The sequence below is a fragment of the Triticum dicoccoides genome, chromosome 4B, assembly GCF_002162155.2.
Source record: "Triticum dicoccoides isolate Atlit2015 ecotype Zavitan chromosome 4B, WEW_v2.0, whole genome shotgun sequence".
Lineage (NCBI taxonomy): Eukaryota > Viridiplantae > Streptophyta > Magnoliopsida > Poales > Poaceae > Triticum > Triticum dicoccoides.
The window spans coordinates 40,517,156-40,542,846 of NC_041387.1; the positions used below are offsets into that span (position 1 = coordinate 40,517,156).

Here is a 25,691-nt window from a genome sequence, read left to right on the forward strand (position 1 = left end):
CCAAGATTTGAAGAGAGCCAACAAATCTGAAAACACCTACCCTCAGAGGCCCTTTTGTCGGTGTCGAAACGGACGTTGTCGAATTACCAAGAGGCTAAAGAGACCTTATTCCAACACGACACCGCCATCACCTCGACGATGCCACCATTGCAACAAAAACTAAAGAAACAAATACCTACTAGAATTAAGAACAACGAAAGGGGTGAGCACCCCACACCTCTAGCCGCTGACGAGACCGCCCGACGGGAGAGAGGAGGGGTCTGAGGTAGCAGCATGGAGAAGAGACTCGATGACAGCTAAGGTTGGTAGGTGAGATTCCGACGGGGTGGATGCTTTAGCACAACTACGTCAAAGATGTACCATCCTCAGCGTATATCGGTACGTCAATGTGGTTGCTTTAGCACAATTATGTCAAAGATGTGCCATCATCAACATATATCAAAACATCAATGCTATTAATTTGCAGCGTGGAATTTTAATACCTTTTCAATAGTCGTACCGGATTATCGGGTATTTAGTATATGGAATTTTAATCCCTTTTTACAAGCTGTACCCTACTATCATTTAATCGGTATACTTCATCTTTACGCTTTACCGCTGTAAGAATTGTTTGCTTCAGTCATAAGGCGGCGATCTACCGGCGGAGGAGGACAGCGGGGGAGGAACCCTAGATCTCTATGGGGTGGGCGGGGGCTGGGGCTGCTATTCGGTGCCAGAAAAATAAATCCTACGTATAACTCCTGCCCTCCCGGCGTTAGGCACCGGCAGCTCGGGCTCCACCAGCCAGTGAGAGAGCACCGTGCCGCATTGCCGCTAGGGGAACCCAACGACGAACCCCCAAGGTCTCAACCCGGAGGAGAGGGGAAGGGAGAGCCGACAGAGAGAGCACTCACAGGGGCAGGGCAGGCGGCGGGCTGGTCCTCGGCGCCGGAGTGGTGAGAGAATCCGAGAGCTCCCGCGGCGGCCCCCATGGAGCCCAAGCCCCAGCCCGCGGCCCACGGCGACGGGGCGCCGGCCGAGGCCCCCCGCCGCCGCGGCGGCGGAGGCAAGCGCAAGGCGTCGGGGTCGTCGTTCACGCCGTCCAAGCGGCACGCCAAGGAGCGGAACGCCGCCTTCCACGCGCCCTCGCACATGCTGCACAGCGGGCCGCTCACGCGCGCCGCGCGCCAGTCGCCGCACAAGCTCTCGACCGCCCCGGCGGATGCGGCCCCCGCGGCGTCCGTGCCCGGGGGATCGGGCCCGGGCGAGGGCGCCGCGATTCGGCCCGACGAGGTGCAGACGCCCGCCGAGGAAACGCCGCTGGTGGACGAGGGGTTCGAGGCCGTTCGATCCCGCGGCGCCGGCGTCCATGTGGTCCCCACCTTCGCCGGTGAGCCCTCACCCCTGTACAGTCGCTTGATCTCTCGTTTGGGGTGGTGAATTGCTGGAACGAGGGTGGTCGTGAGGAGTCCGCGTTTTGCTAGGGCTTTCCGAGTAGAAGCGTTCGGTAAATTACCACTGGTTCACTCACTGCATCCTTCCTGCTATTTAAATGCTTTACCGGAATGGACCAGTAGCATGTAGCAGAGGAGTGTAGTTCGATGTTTAGCATTGTTGCTGCAGTTAAGTAACCTGAATTAATACTTGTAAGTTGCACAATGATGTGCTAATTGTAGTTTTCATCGATAGATTTAGCTAAACTTGAGTGCATGCTCATTCTGTTGATTTCAGATTTAACTGCTTGATATAGGAATTTACTACAAATCATTGCCTTTATTACTTCTAGTGTGTGGTGGTAAACAGCTATTAATGTATATTTGCCTTCCTCTTTGCTGTTGCCTTGTGCAAATGAAGAGTTGAGTGCTCATCATTTTGCTTTCTTCCATGTGCTTGGAGCATGACTTGTTTTCTTTTGAGAGATATCTTCTCCTTGTAAGTATTTTAACCATAGATCAGCTTTCTGACATTACCATATATAAGAGCAATTGCAACCTTGGTAAATCTTGATAACACAGTAAACAGTTACCTCACCATGAAAGGGAAAGCACCATGGCAGATCTTGATAATTGCTGTAATCCAGTAACCATGTGCAACCATGACTAATACTGGCATAACCACTTCATTCATGTAATATGCTAATACTGCTTTTGTCTGTTGAAGGCCATACTAGCAACCACCTTATGATTCTATGTGATTGATCTTTGCGTAGTCTCTTATTTTCTTGTAATGTATGGTTTTTGTCTGTTCAAACTTCAAAGCATGCAAGCCCATTTTCTTGAACTAAAATATTGTAAATACTATTTAGCAGAAGGTATATTTTATTGTTTGATGCTGCCTTTCAAGTTTCCACCCTAATTGTCTTAATTATGATGACATGCTTTCCTTTTTTATTCATTTTCTGAAATCAATTTTCTTTCGAAATTAAAAAGTGCACAACAACAAATCATTTTCTTCTACAGGATGGTTTTCATGGAAGGAAATCCACCAAGTTGAGAAGCAAACCTTGCCTTCATTTTTTAATGGCAAATCTGAGAAGCGGACACCGGAGATATACTCGGGGATTAGAAATTCTATCATGATGAAATTCCATGCCAATCCTCAGCTGCAGCTGGAGCCCAAAGATTTGGCTGAGCTATCAGTTGGGGAGGTCGATGCTCGACAGGAAGTGTTTGATTTCTTGGATCACTGGGGCCTGATCAATTTCCACCCTTTTCCACCTGCTGGTCTAGAAGAGAGTAAGCCAGAGGAGAGCCAAAGCGATTCTCACAATGAGGAGAAAGCTTCTCTCATTGAGAAGCTGTTTAAATTTGAACCGGTTCAGTCATACATGATTCCTTTACCAAATAAAGGGGAGGGGGAAATTCCAGTGCCTCTGCCTACCTTGCTTCCTGATCCTGTTCTAGTGGAAGATGTAATTGCAGCAGCTGAGCCTTCCGTTGAGTACCATTGCAACTCTTGTTCAGTTGATTGCTCAGGCAAGCGCTATCATTGCCGGACCCAGGTAAGCATTTTTTTAGTGCCACATCCCTGCTCGGATTATTGCTATATCACCATATGTTATATCACCCATTAGAATCATTCTGATATAGTGTACCTTGTGATTCAATTTGTGGATGGTAGCATTGATTTTTGTTTTATTGCTGCAGGCAGATTTTGACCTGTGTTCTAACTGCTACAACGAAGCAAAATTCGATGCAGGCATGTCCAAAACAGATTTTATCCTCATGGATTCCACAGAAGTTTCTGGTGCTCGTGGTACTAGCTGGACTGATGAGGAGACATTGCTTCTCTTAGAAGCTCTGGAAATTTTTGGTGGAAAATGGACTGAGATTGCCGAACATGTTGCTACAAAAACAAAAACACAGTGTATGTTACACTTTCTGCAAATGCAAATTGAGGATCGCTTCCATGATGGTGATGATATTCACCAAAATATCCATGAAAGCACAGAGCAAGCCTTGGTGGAAAAAGGCACCCCTGAAGTACCTGAGAAAATGGAAACTGAAGAGAAAGTTGAAGGAAAAGATACCAAGGATGAGAAGCCTTCAGAGAAAACGGAAGGCAATCACACAGAAGAAAAAACAGAAGAAGGAAGTGTTGTTGAAAATAAAGATGCCAAAAATTCAGGTGGTGCAGATTCAGTCACAATACCAAACGTTGATGAGCCAAAACCATCTTCTGATACTGACCTAGCAAAGGAAAATTCTGTTAATCTTGATACTTCTGAGAAAAATGTGCCAGATGATGCTATTGATATTTCTGGTGAAAATGCATCAAATGATGCTATTGATATCCTGAAATCTGCATTCGAGGCTGCTGGTAACTTCCCTGGACATGAAGGTTCATTTGCTGATGCAGGGAATCCTGTTATGGCACTGGTAAGAACTGCCATAGTGTCATATACCCTTGGCCATCTTTACTAATTATACAGTATTTTCTACAATGAGGTATGTCAAATGTCTTGTGCAGGCAGCATTTTTGGCTGGTCTTGTGGAAGATGACAGTGCTACCACTTCTTGCTGTAGTTCACTAAAAGCTATCTCAGAGGATTCTCCTGCACTACAATTGGCAAGTAGGCACTGTTATATTCTTGAAGATCCACCGAGTGATCTGAAAGACATTTTTGTCACTGTAAGGTAAGCAGTGTTTGCACCTGTGTAAAATTCTGTTGCAATGTATTGTGCTGATGGGGTCAATGGAATTTTCAGTAATACAAATAAAGATGAGGATCAAGCAAAAGGTGAGGATCAAGCAAAAGATGAGGATATGGTTATAGATTCAACTGGTAATGAGAAAAAGGACATCAATGTTAAGGAAGATAATACTGTGTCTGTGGAAAAGCAAAACAGTCCATCCATTTCACCAAAAGACCACAAAGAATCAGATACTAAGAATGTATCTTGCGATGATGAAGCACCCACAGTGGAGCCTAAATCCAATAAAGCTAAGGAGACTGATGATCCAATTCCTCTGGTGGATAAGAGTGCGTCCAACGACACAAAAGTTCCGTCAAGTTCTACCAAAGATTCAGTTGCTCCAGAAAATAATGCAAATGGATGTGGTTTGTCAGCTTCTCAAGAGGTTGTTGCAGGAAGTACTACATGTGCAACTAATCCTGAGCTGTTAAAGGACAAACCAAGTTCTGAAGTGGAGCCAGATGATGATTCACCTTCACAATGCAAGATCGAGCTTAACAAGACTGAAGATGCAGTTGCTGCCCCAACTGCTGTACAAGAAGATGAGAAAACCCATACATTGAGGAATGGCAGGCTGGAAGGTACTTCATCTACATTCAGCTTATACGTAATGAAACAAGAGAAGAATAAGCATGCAAAGTTCAATTAACGCATTCTCAGTAGTTAACACTTATAATTATTCACTAGTCCAGAAGACTTCGTTGCAACATTGACTTGCCTCAACTGCACATTTAAGCAGTTATGCTGGTCTAGTCATGCTGGGTAAGATTATTCAAATTCCCATATATTCTTCATAATTTCTTAACACGCCATCAGATTGAGCTGTTTCTGAACAGGACCTGCTAAATCCAGAATTTTAGATCTGACTTACAAACATAGTATTGTAGCCATGGAATATGTGGTTTGCTTTTCCTGTGCTGCCATAACAGATCAACTTGTAGCAAAATATGGATGTGGAAGTGAGAAGGAGAATTCTAAATGCTTTAGTTGCTTGAACCGTTCTATTTGTGCGCTTTAACAACTTAATTAGTTAAACATACATGTAGTTAGTTTTGTTTTCCTTTTTATTCTCCTTTTTATTCTTCAGTAGGATGATGAGTGCATTTATTTCTAATTTCTCGTTTTCCTTCTTGATCTTTTAGTTCCCAAACATAATCATTCTCTGACATCTGTATCCCCCAAATATTGGAGAATATATACCAGCTCTCTCCTGTAAGGATGGCCCGATGACAGCTTTGTGATATCTGACCACGATGAAGTAAACAGAGTCGTATGAATTAGAAAAAGGCAGTCATTAGAGGGGCAGAATTTAGAAAATAGATTTAGCTTCATAGGGTTTTTTTTAGAGAAAAGGGGGATTTTTTAGCCCCCCGGCCCCATTTTATATATGAGACCAGGTAAGTAGCACCAAAACAGATTTAGCTTCATAGGTCAATTCTCTTGGTGGTTCAATTTTTCACCAGCTGATATCCTCCCCTGTGGTATCCCTATCTTGCAGAACCTAACAGTGCTGAAAACGTACCTGCCGATGGAGAGATGGTCTCAAGAGTGACCGCCGAGCATAATGATTCCTTAACTAGGCTAAAACGAGCCGCAGCTACTGCTGTTTCAGCAGCTGCTGCGAAGGCTAAGCTCCTTGCTGAGCAGGAAGAAGATCAAATTCGACGGCTAGCTGCACTGGTGGTCGAGAAACTGGTATAGTTGGTGCTTTGATCTCCAAATGATCCCTCCTGTGTTCTGTGCCAGTAAAAACTACAAATTATACTGTGCCAGTAAAGACTGCAAATTATATATATTTTCATTCATGCAGCTGCAGAAGACGGAGGCGAAGATGTCACTATTTGCAGATGTGGAGCATGTGGCCCTGCGCACGAGAGAATACACCGAAAAGACCAGAAAGAAGCTTCTGATGGAGCGGAACGCAATAATCGCAGCTCGCATGGGCGCACTGCCATCTAGGCCGAACCAGCAGGGTGCAGCTGGGAACAGATTGCCGCCCGGATATGGCGCCCCTGCAGTAAGACCGCCGAACGCAATGCCCCGGCCGAGCAGCTGAGTCGATGAGGTAAAACCTGTCGCCTCGGTGATCGACCTGTATACCCGATTCTTTTAGAAGCACACCCCAGACCAATCAGGCATAAGCTATGTTGTTGTTGTAGCATTCATGTAGGAGCGCACCGTATCGTGATCTGTATAAGGAAAAAACCGGCCGTTCTGGCTCTGGATGTGATGCTCTCTGCGTGCACCCTGCTTGTGACTGAGCCATGTTATGATCTTCCGTGTAGACCTGAAGTTAACGAAAGAGTTTTCATGCGGACTGATGTGCTTGTGAGGAGGCGATGGTTCGGTTTTCGTGGTCATCCTTGCGCGAATTTTGTGTGAAAGATGCTTGGAGTCTTGTTTGACTTTTTTTTTCCATCTATTGTTTTTGTGTCTTTGGTGGCAAAGTCTCGACGGTGGAGGCAGCGTCGTATCGTATCTAATAAATGTCCCACGGTTCTATCCTTGTCTTGATGTGGCCGTCGTAGCCGATGCAACCTACACCGAGGATGAGCATGTGGTGTTTGATCCCGCGGATCAATGTCTCTCGTTCTTGTGGGTTGTTATCTGGCGCTTCGGCTCTCGTTCTTGTGGATTATTGTCTGGCGCTTAGGCCTATCTTGGCTGCGAGTGTTTTCAAGCATGCTCTTGTCACTAGGTATGTTGGTTCGTTCTTTTATACTCACTCTGGTCCTTTTTAATTCGCATAGTAAAGTCCCTCCGCCCTCTAAAAAAAAGTCTTGTAAAGTTTGACCAACTTTATAGAAAAAAATATACAAACACTCATAATATGAAATCAATATCAGTAGATGCGCCATGACTTAAATTTTCATATTTTTCAATTGTATAACTTTAGCATGATAGATGTTGATTTTTTTCCATATAAATATGGTCAAACTTTCTGAAGTTTAACTTCAGACAATTCTTATATGCAGAGTAAAATAGACCAAAGGGAGTACAGTGATGAAGCAACCCTTGCAAGGGGTGTGCGTGTGCCCTCGACCATAGTGCGTTCATCAATTTTAGGTTCTCATGTGGGCTCCTTGAAACTTTGAGTTTAGTCAAGTGCTTGCTGGTTTGGTCTTCTACAACTTCTTCACTAGTTGTATGGAGAAAAGTCGAGATATAAGAGATGTATAGGGTATATGGCATACATGTTGTGCATACCTTGTACCCTAGTTGGTGAGCTTACCCACAATGATCATACCTAGCACACCAACGCCACAACACAACAATGATGACGAACTGGGCGAAGATGATGAAGTTCTTTAGCTTCAGGCCAAACTGACGACCCACCTTAGCAGGTTCCACTTTGACAGCTCCAACGTTGGCACTGTCAACACTGCTGCCTTCGCGCTTTCGCACCCAGGCGGAGTAAGCTTGTTCTGCTGCCTGCCTAGTCTTGAACCCTCTATAGTTGATGTTGCTATACGATGCCACTTGTGCATTGGCTTCTTCCCATGAACTATAAACCCCTGGAACCTCACTGATGAACACGGACATACCACTTGCCCTAGCAATGCAGAAGAGCAAGAGTTGAAGCAGCAAATCAATGGAGCAGAAGTAGCAAGCAAAGTAGCACACAAACAACAATGGAGCAGAAGAGAAGTAAAGCATGCATGATCATACGGCATAGCAAGTTCAACCTAGCACTACCTTGGTGTTAACCTACCACCACATCCAAAAGAGGGTGTCGTCCTACCACCGCAAGTTCACCATCAGCGTGAGGGGTTAGTATATACCACCTCACCAAAATATACAGACCATCAAATAGTTTTTGAGCCCTAGCTACACAAAATGTACGTCGTCATCGTCATCGTCATCATCTCGTCGTCGCCACCGCCATCGCTGTCCGGGATTATGCACGCTCACAGGCAGCACTACTCTAGTAGTAGTGCTTGCCCAACCAGCTCCTGAGCCACAACACCCTGTGAGCGTCGGCCATGGCAACGAACCCAACACCCTGGGCCTTTTTGTCAAGCCGGTGGCTGAGAGCTGCCATGAGAGCCTTGTCACTGAAGCCATCCTGGGTCATGATAGCGCCATACAGGTCAGGGTGGACGTTGAGGGGCTTGCACTCCCTTATGGTTGTTGCCACCTCCTTCACCGCCTCAGTTATGCTGCAAAAGACATTGATCTCCTCCTCCATCAGGCCTCCTCTCTTCCTCTTCCTATCATGGACGGGGTCAAATGGCTTGTCGAAGGGCTTCACAGCGGGCTTGTCCGGGCCATCAAGGACCTCGACGTCCGGTGTCCCAGGGAAGTCTGGCATGGGAGAATCAAGAGGCTCACCCGAGCCCATGGCATGCTTCCCAGTTGCCAGCCCGAAGGAGAAGATGTGCTGCATATGGCTGTAGTTCTGGATGGGTGTGTTGAGGAACTCAGCGTCCCTTGTGTGGTCCTCAGAATGAAACACAAGTGTTGTTAGTTGCGATTAGGAGTAGGCAATGGTGGACAGTATGAAAAGGAAGATGGTTGTGAGCTAACCGCGACATGGCCGACGTAGTGCTCTGCCTCCAGAACTATGGAGCAAGTGGTCTCATCCCATGAGGCGCCACTAAGGTCTCTCATCTTGGACACTTGGATCCATCGACTTCTCCACTTCCTCAGGTGGTTGTAAACCTGGGTGGCAGACACCTCTTGCCCACAGAACTCGAACACCTGCTTCGCAACGGTGTTCAAGTGCACCTCCTTTAAGCCCTTGTCAGTCCTAACTCCACTAGAGATGAGCTCACACATCTTGTTCAACACGAACGTGGACATGAATGGCTGCCACTTCATGTTGTTCGACCTACCATCCTTCTTTGCCTTTGCTGCTGCTAGCTTGATTGTAGCGGCAACAGCAACAGCAGCAGGAGTTGGCTCAACGAGCACTACTGGCACATAGAGGGAATCAGACTTGAACACCTCTGAATCAGGTGCCATCTCGGACATAGGCTGCGAGTCCTCGACAAACGATGGAGCAAACTGGCTGTCGGACACGACAAGAGCCTGACTAAGATCTTGCGTCTGCGTGGTCATGTCCTACAATCGTAGCATGCATTGACAGTGAGCATAGCACACAACACACCGGACAATCCATGAAAGCAGGAGCATACATGTACATCAGTATCATAGCAAGCACATGCTTCATCACTATCATACTAAGCATAACAGACAATCTATGAGCAGGAACATACATCTACAACAAACGGCATGCTATAAATGGACCACCAATAGCTACAAATCACAGATCTAAGCATGATTCAACACAAGCACAAGGTTCAACTTCAAACTCTACTACTAATCTAGCCTACCACATGCTTGAACATCTAGCCCTACCACAAATTGCAACCGCAGCATAGCAACCAACCATATCAGCTCACAGATCAAACCACTAATCAACCATGCATCTAGATCAAACCCTAGTTGCAGCTCAGATCTAGATAGAAGGAACAGCGAGAAAGGGGGATTGAACCCACAGAGGCCATGGCTGCAGCTTGAGGACGAGGGGGGACGGTCGTGGAAGATGAACGCCGGCCGGTGAAGGAGCGCCGATGCCGTGGACCGCCGGCCGATGAAGATGCGCCGCTTACCTGCTCGTCGGTGCCAATGCGCGTCGGAGGGAAGCTCGAACGAAGGAAGAATGGTGGCGGGAGTTGGGGCGGTGAGGGAGGGGCTAAATAGGGGTGGACTCGGCGGGAGGTGAGCCGAAATCCTCCCGCCGATTTTTCAGCGACGCGGGCGAGCTCACGCCATCTCCCCTGCTCGCACGAGGGGAGAAGCGCGTCGCCCTCCCCTGCCTCGCCAGAGCCAGGCTCACGAGCTACTGCCGATTCGTGCATTTCCCCTGGGCCTGGCCTGGACGTGCTTTAAGTTTCGTGCGATACGGGCCGCACAGTGAACGCAGGAAACCAAACGGGCCAAATTCTTCCCGCGCGGGCCAGGCTGGGCCTAATGCGGGCAACCAAACACGCGCTTAGCGAAGGAGAGGCGATGACAATGACACAGATTCGGCTCACTCCAGTGCTTGTAGTCGTTGTTAGGTGCTGGATGCATTTTTTATTACTGGTGTTTTTATAGTGTCATGAAAAATGATTACTAGATCGGAAGTTTTCAAAAGAAAAAAATTAGACAGTCGCACCTGCGAGCTACTGTGCGTATGTGCATGTCTTACTCTTTCCAAAAAATTAAGCATAATCTGTCATCTACCGCCTGTAACCTGAGATGCAGAAACAAATGAAGAATCAACCGTCGCCGTAAATGTGGCGACGGGCATCTTTGCTGGAAGGCTTGGCGGAGGTGCCTCAAATCGTAGCACGCTAACCGCTTGCTTGATGGATGGTCTGAGGGTCCTGTCAGGGTGCGCGCACCAGAGCCCGACCGCCATCATGCACTCCATCTCCTGGTCGTCGAACTCCAGGTTGAGCTGTGCATCGGCCGCGGCAAGGGTCCTTCCGCATTCCCATGAATCCCAGACCCATTGCACCAGATGAATGATGTCTTCTCGCCCCCGAGAAACAGCGGGTCGCTTGCCGCAGGCGATCTCGAGCATGACTACACCGAAGCTGTAGACATCAGACTCGGCGCTTGTCCTTCCCGTGACCATGCACTCAGGGTCCATGTAGCCCATTGTTCCTGCAATACCAGTCGTGTATGGTCCTCGGTCGTGGTCGACAAGCCGCGCAAGCCCAAAGTCACCAAGTTTGGCACAGAACGACATGTCCAACATGATGTTGCTTGGCTTGATTTCACGGTGCAGAACACATTGCTCCCGGTCCTGGTGCAGGTACAGAAGTGCAGACCCTAACCCCAGCACAATCTCATACCTAAAAACAACACCAAACAAAATAAGCGAAAACATATTAGGTTAGAGAGATAAGCTAGACGCTGGAGATATAAAAGTCATTATATATCCGCACCGGAGTGGCCACGATAATATGGTGTTTGAACTGTAAAGATGAGTGTCTAGGCTGCCGTGGGGCATAAGATCATAGACAAGTAAGAGCTCGCCGCCGCCATGGCACCAGCCAATGAGTTGCACGAGGTTTCGATGTCTTAGCCGGCTTATGATCTTCACCTCTGAGATGTACTCCTTCCTGCCCTGCTTGGAGGTCTTGGATATTCTTTTTATAGCCACCTCAACTTTAAGCTCCTTCAAGAATCCTTTGTACACCGAACCGAAACCACCTTCACCCAGCTTCATCTGGTCGGAGAAGTTGCTGGTGGCGACGGCAAGATCGCTATAGCGAAACCGCTTGGGCCCGGTCCCTTTCTCGAAGTCCTCTTCCAATGGATCATCGTCAAAAGTATCTACTTGTCTCGCCATGCGATTCCGCCTCCGACGGCCTAAAAGGAAACAAACCAAGAGACTCGATGAGATGACCAACATGATGACGACACCGGCAAACACCCTGGCCACCAGCTGCGTCCTGCTGCTAGTCCTGACGGCGGCAAGTGGCGGAGCTTCTGAATGAAAAAACACCACATTACTATCAACGGCATATCTTCGGCAATTGGGGTGGGAGAGCCAATAAAAAATTCGGACAAGGAAGCAATAGTACTAAGTTACTAACCTCCGGCTCCTGGCGGGAGCTTGGACGGCGGTGGCTGTGCAAGTGGCGGCGGAATAGTGACACGGAGGAAGTCATCGTCGCCGATGTTGTATAAGGCGTAGCAGCTGTAGCCCTTGATGCAACCACCGGTGTTGCTAGGGAACACACTCGAGAGGTTTGACACGAATTCGGTAAGGCACCTGCTGCACTCGCTCGAGTTCAGGTCCCTCGTGCACTGCACCAGACCGTGCATGGTCGTCGGCGACTGCATCTGTCCGCGTACGGCACGCTCCCGTTCGCGAACCGCAGCGGCGAACGCGCAGCCTCCGCCGCTAGCCGGGTGAGCAGATCCCACCTCGTATTGTTCATGCTGGCCGGGTAGTCTTCTCTGCTGTAGTTCCACGTGTAGAACGCGACGCTGAGGTCGGCGACGGAGACGAAAGACTCGTTGGAGTAGCGGAGAACGCACGAGTCGTAGGCTCCCTTCATCTGCCGGCTGAATGGGCACGACTGCTGTATCCCGGCAGCCGCGGCGTAGAGGCAGTCGTGGCATTGGGTCCAGTTGCGGTCGGCATAGCACGAGATGAGGCCGAACACCTCGTCCGGCGATTCGCCGGCCGTGCCGTTGTAGTAGAAACTGTTGTCGAGGGCACGCGCCGGGAGGTCGGCCACGAGAGCCAGAAGATTTAGCCGATACCGGCTATCCATTGTGTAGTTGCCCGTGGTCGAGCAGTAAGGATGAAGCGGCCAGTATGTCTGTCCCTCTGCTACAGCGACGCCGACGCAAGATGCGGACAATACAACGGCGAGGAGAGGCAGGAGAAGGCGCCGTGGAGCAGTTGCCATCGATCGACACTAAGCGCTAGCTGTACAATGAGGGCGCGACGCGTAGGTATATGTATAATGTAACTACATCGTCATCCTGAAACAAATAATTGCGGAGATAAACCATTTCAGTTGAACACTGATTCAAACGATGTGACCAGAGACAGGGATACGAAGCCTACATAAGTGTGAGGACATGAAGATGCTCCATGTGGAGCCTGCCGGAGCATTTCCTTGCCACGTATAGATAACACCACGTCTCCATAAATCCAATCAGATACTTAGATATGGCCGAACGATTCAATGTGTGCACTTTGTAGTCTAGACTGGTCACAGAGAACCGCCGGACACTGCCGGCTCTTTCTGTCAAAGAAATGATTGTTTTTTACTGTGGCACGTCGTGACATGACGTGTGCGTTCGCTGGTGTTCTGGGCTGGGCCCTATCCAGCTTATTCTAGAAGCCCAATTAAATTTATTTTTTTAGAAGCTTAGTAGTTAAGACTTGACTAGTAGACTTAAAAAAAATTGGTTGGGCTTCTAAAATAAACTGGGTAGGGGGCAGCTTATTCTGGAAGCCCAAAAAAGCTAGCAAAAGAACTCGTCCAAGCCGTCTGTGATTTTGTCATCGTCACACTATCAAAGATTTGAAATGATGTCATCGATTTCATCTCCTTTTTGCGTGCCTTAGCATTTTTATGATTTTACCTATGCATCTAATTGCTCTGCTTATTGCATGCAATTGATTGCACTACTCTTTGCATGCATTTTTAGCATCACACCATGATTCACAACAAATAGATGCGTATTTTATTTCTTGCTGTGGAAGAAAAGAAAGGTGAACATGTGGCTAGGGTTTCATCTGCACCCCGTGTTAGAGATACGACATGCAAATCAAACAACGAATAGTGGCGAAGCCATGCATGAGCTAGTCATTTGACAACACAACTTTTTGGCAGAAAAAAGAAATTCAACCAGTAGAAATAATGTATTAGAATTCATAATATGTGACTACACAACTTGGAATTGACTACACTTGAGAGAATTCCTGGCACCGCCATTGATGACGAAGAATGAAATCAACATAGGGAGACACAAGATTTTAACGTGGAAAATCTCTCCAGCACGAAGGGGGGAAAATCACGTGCGCCAGCCAACTAACTTCACTATATCAGGAGAGGTTACAAACGCCGGGGATTTACAACTGATCAACTTATTCCATGTGATGACTTATAATGGATATATATATAGTAGAGGTGACCCAGTTTAATACTGATCCACTCCACTCCGGCCCAAGCCTGGGCCGGAGCTACGCTCCACTCGTCGGATGTTAGCCTTTATCTTGATATATGAATTTGGATCATAACATAACAAACTTCACCTTGAGAAAATTTCATCTTGTAGCATAAGTGAGAAACTTCTCCCTAACAATAAAGAAAACATTATCGGCGCCAAACAACCGCTAGGGCTAATGAGTTTTAGCAACTAATCTAAGCAAAAAATTCAAACTTAGCAACAGGAACTGGCTTTGTCAACATATCAGCAGGATTATCATGAGTACTAATCTTGCATACCTTCAGCTTACCTTACTCAACAATGTCTCGGATATAACGGTAGTTGACATCAATGTGCATTTCTCTCTCATGAAACATCTGATCCTTAGTAAGCTATATGACACTCTGATTGTCATAGAATAGATCAATGCAAGAATTATCTTCACAAAACTCAGCATACGAACCTTTTAGCGAAACTGAATCTTTACATGCTTCTGCAATAGCCATGTATTCTGTTTTAGTGGTAGATTAAGCAACTATTGATTGCAACGTTGCCCTCCAACTCACGACACAACCATAAACAGTGAACCCATAACCTGTAAGGGACCTCCGCTTGTCCAAATCGTTGAAAGCAAAATCTGAATCCACATAGCCAGCCTGTCCCTCAACAGTCCTGCCAAATTTCAAACAAGCATTGGAAGTGTCACGAAGGTACCTGAAAATCCACTCAACAACCTTCCAGTGTTCTATACGAGAGTTAGCCGCCCAAGCCTCACAGCGACGGGCCAGAGCTCTTCTTCGCTCGTTAGAAGTTAGCCTTTATCTTTATATATAAATTTGGATCATAACATAACACCACTATATCGGAGTCGCCGGCGGTCTGCCTCGTCTCTGGTGGCCTTAGGAACGCGGGGGAAGGGGGAGTGGGGAGGGTCCTACTTCATTTTTAGCGTTTCTTGAGTTCGATAAGGGTTTATGTACCGCTTAGAAAGGCGTGGTAGCAGCTTCCTGAAGATGAAATAAGATTTTTCCTGCCTAACCCTCTTGTCTCGGTGGTGCGTCTAGCGTCGTCAAAGGGCGTGTGGAGGTGTGTCGCCAGCGCACCTCACATGAACTGGTCGGTATTGGTCTTCGAAGAATCCCCTTTATCCAGGATTTGCTCACGGGTCTACAGGTTGGATCCTTCTGATCTATACTTCTCTTAATTGGCGGCGGTTGTTGTTCCAGTGTGTTAATCCCGTGGGACCTTAGCATGATGACTTCCCGACTGTCCACTACAACAAGCTTTGCTCAGCTTAGCGAAGGAGGGGCGATGACAACAACACAGATTCGACTCACGACAATGCTTGTAGTCGTTGTTAGGTGCTGGATGCATTTTTTGACTGGTGATTTTATAGTGTCATGAAAAATGATTAGATCGAAGTTTTCAAAAGAAAAAATTTAGATAGTCGCGCCTGCGAGCTACTGTGCCTATGTGCATGTCTTACTCTTTCCAAACAATCAAGCATAATCTGTCATTTGCCGCCTGTAAGCTGAGATGCAGAAACTAATGAAGAATCTATTGCCGCCGTGAATGTCACGACAGGCATCTGCACTGGAAGTCTTGGCAGTGGCGCCTCAAATTATAGCACGTTGACCGCTTGCTTGATGGACGGCCTTTGTTAGAAATATGCCCCAGAGGCAATAATAAAATGGTTATTATTATATTTCTTTGTTCATGATAATTGTCTGTTATTCATGCTATAATTGTGTTATCCGGAAATCGTAATACACGTGTGACTACATAGACCACAACATGTCCCTAGTAAGCCTCTAGCTGACTAGCTCGTTGATCAACAGATAGTCATGGTTTCCTGACTATGGGCATTGGATGTCATTGATAACGGGATCACATCATTAGGAGAATGATGTGATGGACAAGACCCAATCCTAAGCATAGCTCAAAGATCGTGTAGTTCGTTTTGCTAGAGCTTTTCCAAATGTCAAGTGTCATTTCCTTAGACCATGAGATTGTGCAACTCCCGGATACCGTAGGAGTGCTTTGGGTGTGCCAAACGTCACAACATAACTGGGTGACTATAAAGGTGCACTACGGGTATCTCCGAAAGTGTCTGTTGGGTTGGCACGAATCGAGACTGGGATTTGTCACTCCGTATGACGGAGAGGTATCTCTGGGCCCACTCGGTAATGCATCATCATAATGAGCTCAATGTGACCAAGTGTCTGGTCACGGGATCATGCATTACGGAATGAGTAAAGTGACTTGCCGGTAACGAGATTAAATGAGGTATTGGGATACCGAGGATCGAGTCTCGGGCAAGTAACGTACCGATTGACAAAGGGAATTGTATACATGATTGATTGAATCCTCGACATCGTGGTTCATCCGATGAGATCATCGAGGAGCATGTGGGAGCCAACATGGGTATCCAGATCCCGCTGTTGGTTATTGACCGGAGAGGCATCTCGGTCATGTCTGCATGTCTCCCGAACCCGTAGGGTCTACACACTTAAGGTTCGGTGACGCTAGGGTTGTAGAGATATGAGTATGCAGTAACCCGAAAGTTGTTCGGAGTCCTGGATGAGATCCCAGATGTCACGAGGAGTTCCGGAATGGTCCGAAGGTGAAGAATTATATATAGGAAGTGCAGTTTTGGCCATCGGGAAAGTTTCGGGGGTCACCGGTATTCTACCGGGACCACCGGAAGGGTCCCGGGGGTCCACCGGGTGGGGCCACCTATCCCGGAGGGCCCCATGGGCTGAAGTGGGAGGGGAACCAGCCCCTGGTGGGATGGTGCGCCCCCCCTTGGGCCCCCCTGCGCCTAGGGCTGGAAACCCTAGGAGTGGGGGCTCCTCCACTTGCCTCGGGGGGCAAGCCACCCCCTTGGTCACCGCCCCCCCTTGGAGATCCCATCTCCTAGGGCCGCCCCCCAGGGGGCCTATATAAAGAGGGGGAAGGGAGGGTAGCCGCACCCATGCTCTTGGCGCCTCCCTCTCTCCTGGATCACGACGAGTACGACTCCCTCAATCCCGTTCTCTTGAACGCTTCCGCTCACGATCTACAAGGGTATGTAGATGCACTCCTCTCTCTCGTTGCTAGATGAACTCATAGATTGATCTTGGTGAAACATAGAATTTTTTTATTTTCTGCAACGTTCTCCAACAGTGGCATCATGAGCTAGGTCTATGCGTAGTTCTCTTTGCACCACAATTTGTTGTGGGCGTAGATGTTGTCAATTTTCTTGCCACTACTAGTCTTATTTTGCTTCGGTGGCATCGTGGGATGAAGCGGCCCGGACCGACCTTACACGTACGCTTACGTGAGACAGGTTCCACCGACTGACATGCACTAGTTGCATAAGGTGGCTAGTGGGTGTCTGTCTCTCCCACTTTAATTGGAGCGGATTCGATGAAAAGGGTCCTTATGAAGGGTAAATAGAAGTTGGCATATCACGTTGTGGCTTTCACATAGGTAAGAAAATGTTCTTGCTAGAACCCTATTGCAGCCACATAAAAACATGCAACAACAATTAGAGGACGTCTAACTTGTTTTTGCAGCATATGCCTTGTGATGTGATATGGCCAAAAGTTGTGATGAATGATATATATGTGATGTATGAGATCATGTTCTTGTAATAGGAATCACGACTTGCATGTCGATGAGTATGACAACCGGCAGGAGCCATAGGAGTTGTCTTAATTATTGTATGACCCGCGTGTCAATGATTAAACGCCATGTAATTACTTTACTTTATTGCTAAACCATGAGCCATAGTAGTAGAAGTAATAGTTGGCGAGCAACTTCATGGAGACATGATGATGGAGATCATGATGATGGAGATCATGGTGTCATGCCGGTGACGAAGATGATCATGGAGCCCCGAAGATGGAGATCAAAGGAGCTATATGATATTGGCCATATCATGTCACTATTTGATTGCATGTGATGTTTATCATGTTTTACATCTTATTTGCTTAGAACGACGGTAGCTTAAATAAGATGATCCCTTGCAATAATTTCAAGAAAGTGTTGCCCCTAACTGTGCACCGTTGCGAAGGTTCGTTGTTTCGAAGCACCACGTGATGATCGGGTGTGATAGATCCTAATGTTCGAATACAACGGGTGTAAGCCATATTTACACATGCAATACACTTAGGTTGACCTGACGAGCCTAGCATGTACAGACATGGCCTCGGAACACGGAGGACCGAAAGGTCGAGCATGAGTCGTATAGAAGATACGATCAACATGGAGATGTTCACCGATGTCGACTAGTCCGTCTCACGTGATGATCGGACACGGCCTAGTTGACTCGGATCATGTTTCACTTAGATGACTAGAGGGATGTCTGTCTGAGTGGGAGTTCATTGAATAATTTGATTAGATGAACTTAATTATCATGAACTTAGTCTAAAATCTTTACAACATGTCTTGTAGATCAAATGGCCCATGTTACCCTCAACTTCAATGCGTTCCTAGAGAAAACCAAGCTGAAAGATGATGGCAGCAACTATACGGATTGGGTCCGGAACCTGAGGATCATCCTCATAGCTGCCAAGAAAGATTATGTCCTAGAAGCACCGCTAGGTGAAGCACCCATCCCAGAGAACCAAGACGTTATGAATGCTTGGCAGTCTCGTGCTGATGATTACTCCCTCGCTTAGTGCAGCATGCTTTATAGCTTAGAACCGGGGCTCCAAAAGAGTTCTGAGCAACACGAAGCATATGAGATGTTCGAAGAGCTGAAAATGGTTTTCCAAGCTCATGCCCGGGTCGAGAGATATGAAGTCTCCGACAAGTTCTTCAGTTGTAAGATGGAGGAAAATAGTTCTGTCAGTGAGCACATACTCAGAATGTCTGGGTTGCACAATCGCTTGACTCAGCTGGGAGTTAATCTCCCGGATGACACAGTTATTGACAGAATCCTTCAGTCGCTTCCACCGAGCTACAAGAGCTTTGTGATGAACTTCAATATGCAGGGGATGGAAAAGACCATTCCTGAGGTATATTCAATGCTGAAATCAGCGGAGGTAGAGATCAAAAAGGAACATCAAGTGTTGATGGTGAATAAAACCACTAAGTTCAAGAAAGGCAAGGGTAGGAAGAACTTCAAGAAGGACGGCAAGGGAGTTGCCGCGCCCGGTAAGCCAGTTGCCGGGAAGATGTCAAACAATGGACCCAAGCCTGAGACTGAGTGCTTTTATTGCAAGGGAAGTGGTCACTGGAAGCGGAACTGCCCCAAGTACTTAGCGGACAAGAAGGCCGGCAAAACCAAAGGTATATGTGATATACATGTAATTGATGTGTACCTTACTAGTGATCGTAGTAGCTCCTGGGTATTTGATACCGGTGCGGTTGCTCATATTTGTAACTCAAAGCAGGAGCTGCAGAATAAGCGGAGACTGGCGAAGGACGAGGTGACGATGCGCGTCGGGAATGGTTCCAAGGTCGATGTGATCGCCGTCGGCACGCTACCTCTACATTTACCTATGGGATTAGTTTTAAACCTCAATAATTGTTATTTAGTGCCAGCTTTGAGCATGAACATTGTATCAGGATCTCATTTAATTCGAGATGGCTACTCATTTAAATCCGAGAATAATGGTTGTTCTATTTATATGAGAGATATGTTTTATGGTCATGCCCCGCTGGTGAATGGTTTATTCTTAATGAATCTCGAGCGTAATGTTACACATATTCATAGTGTGAATACCAAAAGATGTAAAGTTGATAACGATAGTCCCACATACTTGTGGCACTGCCGCCTGGGTCACATTGGTGTCAAGCGCATGAAGAAGCTCCATGCTGATGGACTTTTAGAGTCTCTAGATTATGAATCATTTGACACATGCGAACCATGCCTCATGGGCAAAATGACGAAGACTCCGTTCTCCGGAACAATGGAGCGAGCAACCAACTTATTGGAAATCATACATACTGATGTGTGCGGTCCAATGAGTGTTGAGGCTCGCGGAGGATATCTTTATGTTCTCACTCTCACTGACGACTTGAGTAGATATGTGTATGTCTACTTGATGAAACACAAGTCTGAGACCTTTGAAAAGTTCAAGGAATTTCAGAATGAGGTAGAGAATCAACGTGACCGAAAGATAAAGTTCTTACGATCAGATCATGGAGGAGAATATTTAAGTCATGAATTTGGTACGCACTTAAGGAAATGTGGAATCGTTTCACAACTCACGCCGCCTGGAACACCTCAGCGTAATGGTGTGTCCGAACGTCGTAATCGCACTTTATTGGATATGGTGCGATCTATGATGTCTCTTACCGATTTACCGCTATCATTTTGGGGATATGCTCTAGAGACATCTACATTCACTTTAAATAGGGCACCGTCTAAATCCGTTGAGACGACACCGTATGAATTATGGTTTGGGAAGAAACCTAAGTTGTCGTTTCTAAAAGTTTGGGGATGTGATGCTTATGTCAAGAAACTTCAACCAGAAAAGCTCAAACCCAAGTCGGAAAAATGCGTCTTCATAGGATACCCTAAGGAAACCATTGGGTATACCTTCTACCTTAGATCCGAAGGCAAGATCTTTGTTGCCAAGAACGGGTCCTTTCTGGAGAAAGAGTTTCTCTTGAGAGAAGTAAGTGGGAGGAAAGTGGAACTTGATGATGTGCTACCTCTTGAACCGGTGAGTAGCGCAGCTCAGGAAGATGTTCCTGTGGTGCCAGCACCAACTAAAGAGGAAGTTAATGATGATGATCAAGGTACTTTGGATCAAGTTACTACTGAACTTCGTAGGTCCACGAGGACACGTTCCACACTAGAGTGGTATGGCAACCCTGTCTTGGAAATCATGTTGTTAGACAATGGTGAACCTTCAAACTATGAAGAAGCGATGGCGGGCCCAGATTCCAACAAATGGCTTGAAGCCATGCAATCCGAGATAGGATATATGTATGAAAACGAAGTATGGACTTTGACAGACTTGCCCGATGATCGGCGAGCGATAGAAAACAAATGGATCTTTAAGAAGAAGACGGACGCAGATGGTAATGTTACCATCTATAAAGCTCAACTTGTCGCTAAGGGTTATTGACAAGTTCAAGGGGTTAACTACGATGAGACATTCTCTCCCGCAGCGAAGCTAAAGTCCATCCGAATCATGTTAGCAATTGCCGCATACTATGATTATGAGATATGGCAAATGGACGTCAAAACGACATTCCTTAACGGTCATCTTAAGGAAGAACTGTATATGATGCAGCCGGAAGGTTTTGTCGACCCTGAGAATGCTAACAAGGTATGCAAGCTCCAGCGATCCATTTAGGGCTGGTGCAAGCATCTCCGAGTTGGAACATTCACTTTGATGAGATGATCAAAGCATTTGGGTTTCTGCAGACTTATGGAGAAGCCTGCGTTTACAAGAAAGTGAGTGGGAGGTCTGTAGCATTTCTCATATTATATGTAGATGACATACTTTTGATGGGAAATGATATAGAACTTTTGGACATCATTAAGGCCTAATTGAATAAGTGTTTTTCAATGAAGGACCTTGGAGAAGCTGCTTACATATTAGGCATCAAAATCTATAGGGATACATCGAGACGCCTCATAGGTCTTTCACAAAGCACATACCTTGATAAGATATTGAAGAAGTTCAATATGGATCAGTCCAAGAAGGGGTTCTTGCCTGTGTTGCAAGGTGTGAAATTGAGCTCAGCTCAATGCCCGACCACGGCAGATGCTGTGTACCTGCCATGCTGTGTACCATACCTGATGTAAACCTTGCCGTAAGTTTGGTGGGAAGGTACCAAAGTAATCCCGGCATGGAACACTGGACAGCGGTCAAGAACATCCTAAAGTAACTGATGAAGAGCTCGTCGTAAAGGGTTACGTCGACGCTAGCTTCGACACAGATCTGGATGACTCTAAGTCACAAACCGGATACGTGTATATTTTGAATGGTGGGGCAGTAAGCTGGTGCAGTTGCAAGCAAAGCGTCGTGGAGGGATCTACATGTGAAGCAGAGTACATGGCAGCCTCGGAGACAGCACATGAAGCAATCTAGGTGAAGGAGTTCATCACCGACCTAGGAGTCATACCCAATGCGTCGGGGCCGATCACACTCTTCTGTAACAACACTGGAGCTATTGCACTTGCCAAGGAGCCCAGGTTTCACAAGAAGACCAGGCACATCAAGCGTCGCTTCAACTCCATACGTGAAAATGTTCAATATGGAGACATAGATATTTGTAAAGTACATACGGACCTGAATGTAGCAGATCCGTTGACTAAACCTCTCCCTAGGGCAAAACATGATCAACACCAGAACTCTATGGGTGTTCGATTCATCACAATGTAACTAGAATATTGACTCTAGTGCAAGTGGGAGACTGTTGGAAATATGCCCTAGAGGCAATAATAAAATGGTTATTATTATATTTCTTTGTTCATGATAATTGTCTGTTATTCATGCTATAATTGTGTTATCCGGAAATCGTAATACACGTGTGAATACATAGACCACAACATGTCCCTAGTAAGCCTCTAGTTGACTAGCTCGTTGATCAACAGATAGTCATGGTTTCCTGACTATGGGCATTGGATGTCATTGATAACGGGATCACATCATTAGGAGAATGATGTGATGGACAAGACCCAATCCTAAGCATAGCTCAAAGATCATGTAGTTCATTTTGCTAGAGCTTTTCCAAATGTCAAGTATCATTTCCTTAGACCATGAGATTGTGCAACTCCCGGATACCGTAGGAGTGCTTTGGGTGTGCCAAACGTCACAACGTAACTGGGTGACTATAAAGGTGCACTATGGGTATCTCCGAAAGTGTCTGTTGGGTTGGCACGAATCGAGACTGGGATTTGTCACTCCGTATGACAGAGAGGTATCTCTAGGCCCACTCGGTAATGCATCATCATAATGAGCTCAATGTGACCAAGTGTCTGGTCACATGATCATGCATTACGGAACGAGTAAAGTGACTTGCCGGTAACGAGATTAAACGAGGTATTGGGATACCGACGATCGAGTCTCGGGCAAGTAACATACCAATTGACAAAGGGAATTGTATACGGGATTGATTGAATCCTCGACATCGTGGTTCATCCGATGAGATCATCGAGGAGCATGTGAGAGCCAACATGGGTATCCAGATCCCGCTGTTGGTTATTGACCGAAGAGGCGTCTCGGTCATGTCTGCATGTCTCCCGAACCCGTAGGGTCTACACACTTAAGGTTCGGTGACGCTAGGGTTGTAGAGATATGAGTATGCAGTAACCCGAAAGTTGTTCGGAGTCCCGGATGAGATCCCGGACGTCACGAGGAGTTCCTGAATGGTTCGGAGGTGAAGAATTATATATAGGAAGTGCAGTTTCGGCCATCGGGAAAGTTTCGGGGGTCACCGGTATTGTATCGGGACCACCGGAAGGGTCCCGGGGTTCCACCGGGTGGGGCCACCTATCCCGGAGGGCCCCATGGGCTGAAGTGGGAGGGGAACCAGCCCCTGGTGGGCTAGTGCGCCCCCCCTTGCCCCCCCCTGCGCCTAGGTGAAAGTGCAACTATCCCTAGGTGGTTTTGGTAATTCATAACAACATATAGCTCATTGAGCTAATGCTATTCCAAGACTATTATTTCAGGAAAGCTCAATGAATGGCATGGCATGGATGATGAAAGTGGATCCCTTAAAATACTAAGGACAAAGGATTGGCTCAATCTCTAAAGCTCAAGACTCTTCATTTTACATTTTAGTGATCCAAGATCACATTGAGTCTATAGGAAAAGCCAATACTATCAAGAAGGGATGAGGTGTTGCTTAATGAGCCTCTTGCTTCATGTGCTTAGTGATATGCTCCAAAACCCTCAACTACTTTCCCACATCCACAAATGACCTAAACCTTAAGCCAAAATCGGTCACACCGATTCTTTCAATCCGGCGCCACCGATTCCAAAAGTCATAGCCACTGCCACAAACCCTAAGCAAATCGGTCTTACCGATAGGGATCTCGGTCTCACCGAGATGGGATTGTAATATCTCTGTTTCCCTTCGTAACGTTTCGGTCTAACCGAAGTGAGTGATCGGTCCCACCAAGATTGCAATGTAAACTCTCTGTTTCCTTTTTGTAACATTTCGGTCTCACCGAAAAGAGCAAATCGGTCCCACCGAGTTTGCCTGACCAACTCTCTGGAAAGCTTATTACCAAAATTGGTCTTACCGAGTTTGTGTAATCGGTCTTACCGAGATTACGTTATGCCCTAACCCTAACCGAATCGGTCTCACCGAAATGCATGTCGGTCCCACCGAAAATCACTAACGGTCACTAGGTTTACTAAATCGGTCCAACCGAGTTTAACTATTCGGTCCCACCGAGTTTGGTAAATTGTGTGTAACGGTTAGATTTTGTGTGGAGGCTATATATACCCCTCCACCTCCTCTTCATTCATGGAGAGAGCCATCAGACTAAACCTACACTTCCAACTTACCATTTCTGAGAGAGAACCACCTACTCATGTGTTGAGGCCAAGATATTCCATTCCTACCATATGAATCTTGATCTCTAGCCTTCCCCAAGTTTCTTTCCACTTAAACCCTCTTTCCACCAGATCCAAATCCTATGAGAGAGAGTTGAGTGTTGGGGAGACTATCATTTGAATCACAAGAGCAAGGAGTTCATCATCAACGCACCATTTGTTACTTCTTGGAGAGTGGTGTCTCCTAGATTGGCTAGGTGTCACTTGGGAGCCTCCGACAAGATTGTGGAGTTGAACCAAGGAGTTTGTAAGGGCAAGGAGATCGCCTACTTTGTGAAGATCTACCGCTAGTGAGGCAAGTCCTTCATGGGCGACGACCATGGTGGGATAGACAAGGTTGCTACTTCGTGGACCCTTCGTGGGTGGAGCCCTCCATGGACTCGCGCGGCCGTTACCCTTCGTGGGTTGAAGTCTCCATCAACGTGGATGTACGATAGCACCACCTATCGGAACCACGCCAAAAACATCCGTGTCTCCAATTGCGTTTGAATCCTCCAAACCCTTCCCTTTACTTTCTTGCAAGTTGCATGCTTTAATTTCAGCTGCCTATACACTCTTTGCATGCTTGCTTGTATTGTGTGATGATTACTTGACTTGCCTTAGAATAGCTAAAATCTGCCAAACTCTAAAATTGGGAAAAGGTTAAGTTTTTATTGGTCAACTAGTCTAATCACCCCCCCTCTAGACATACTTCAAGGTCCTACAAGTGGTATCAGAGCCTTGGTCTCCATTTGCTTTGATTTCCATAGCTTTTGGTGGTCATAGCCTTGGTTTCACAACCTAGGAGAGTATGGCGTCTAGCGAGGGAAATTATCACCGTAGAGGTCCTTACTTTGATGGTACTAATTTTGCTAGTTGGAAGCATAAGATGAAAATGCATATTCTTGGACATAACCCCGCCGTTTGGGCAATTATTTGTATTGGCTTGCAAGGTGAATTCCTCAATGGGAGAGAACCGAACCGTGAAGCTAATGCGGAAGAATTGAAGATGCTGCAATACAATGCTCAAGCATGTGACATCATCTTCAACGGATTGTGCCCCGAAGAATTTAACAAAATCAGCCGTCTTGAGAATGCAAAGGAAATTTGGGATACTTTGATTGATATGCACGAAGGTACCGAGTCCGTCAAGGAATCCAAGTTGGATGTGCTCCAAAGTCAGCTTGACAAGTTCAAAATGAAGGATGGTGAAGGTGTCGCTGAAATGTATTCTAGGCTTGCTCTTATCACAAATGAGATTGCCGGCTTAGGGAGTGAAGAGATGACCGACAAATTCATCATCAAGAAAATCCTAAGGGCATTGGATGGAAAGTATGATACCGTGTGCACA

The 25,691-nt window shown here is 46.6% G+C and overlaps 1 protein-coding gene and 2 pseudogenes across 1 annotated transcript; 1 reads left to right on the forward strand and 2 right to left on the reverse strand.

Moving 5' to 3' along the window:
• Positions 1–796: 796 nt before the first annotated feature.
• On the forward strand, positions 797–6,496 carry LOC119294869 (SWI/SNF complex subunit SWI3D-like). The gene is made up of 7 exons (XM_037573148.1): positions 797–1,369; positions 2,439–2,980; positions 3,126–3,857; positions 3,949–4,115; positions 4,188–4,756; positions 5,674–5,870; positions 5,986–6,496. Exons 1-7 carry the CDS (start codon positions 970–972, stop codon positions 6,229–6,231), a joined length of 2,853 nt encoding a protein of 950 aa, XP_037429045.1. The 5' UTR covers positions 797–969; the 3' UTR covers positions 6,232–6,496.
• Positions 6,497–10,398: 3,902 nt separating this feature from the next.
• On the reverse strand, positions 10,399–12,595 carry LOC119294870 (annotated as a pseudogene).
• Positions 12,596–15,360: 2,765 nt separating this feature from the next.
• LOC119294424 overlaps positions 15,361–25,691 on the reverse strand; it is a 40,778-nt pseudogene continuing 30,447 nt past the window's right edge.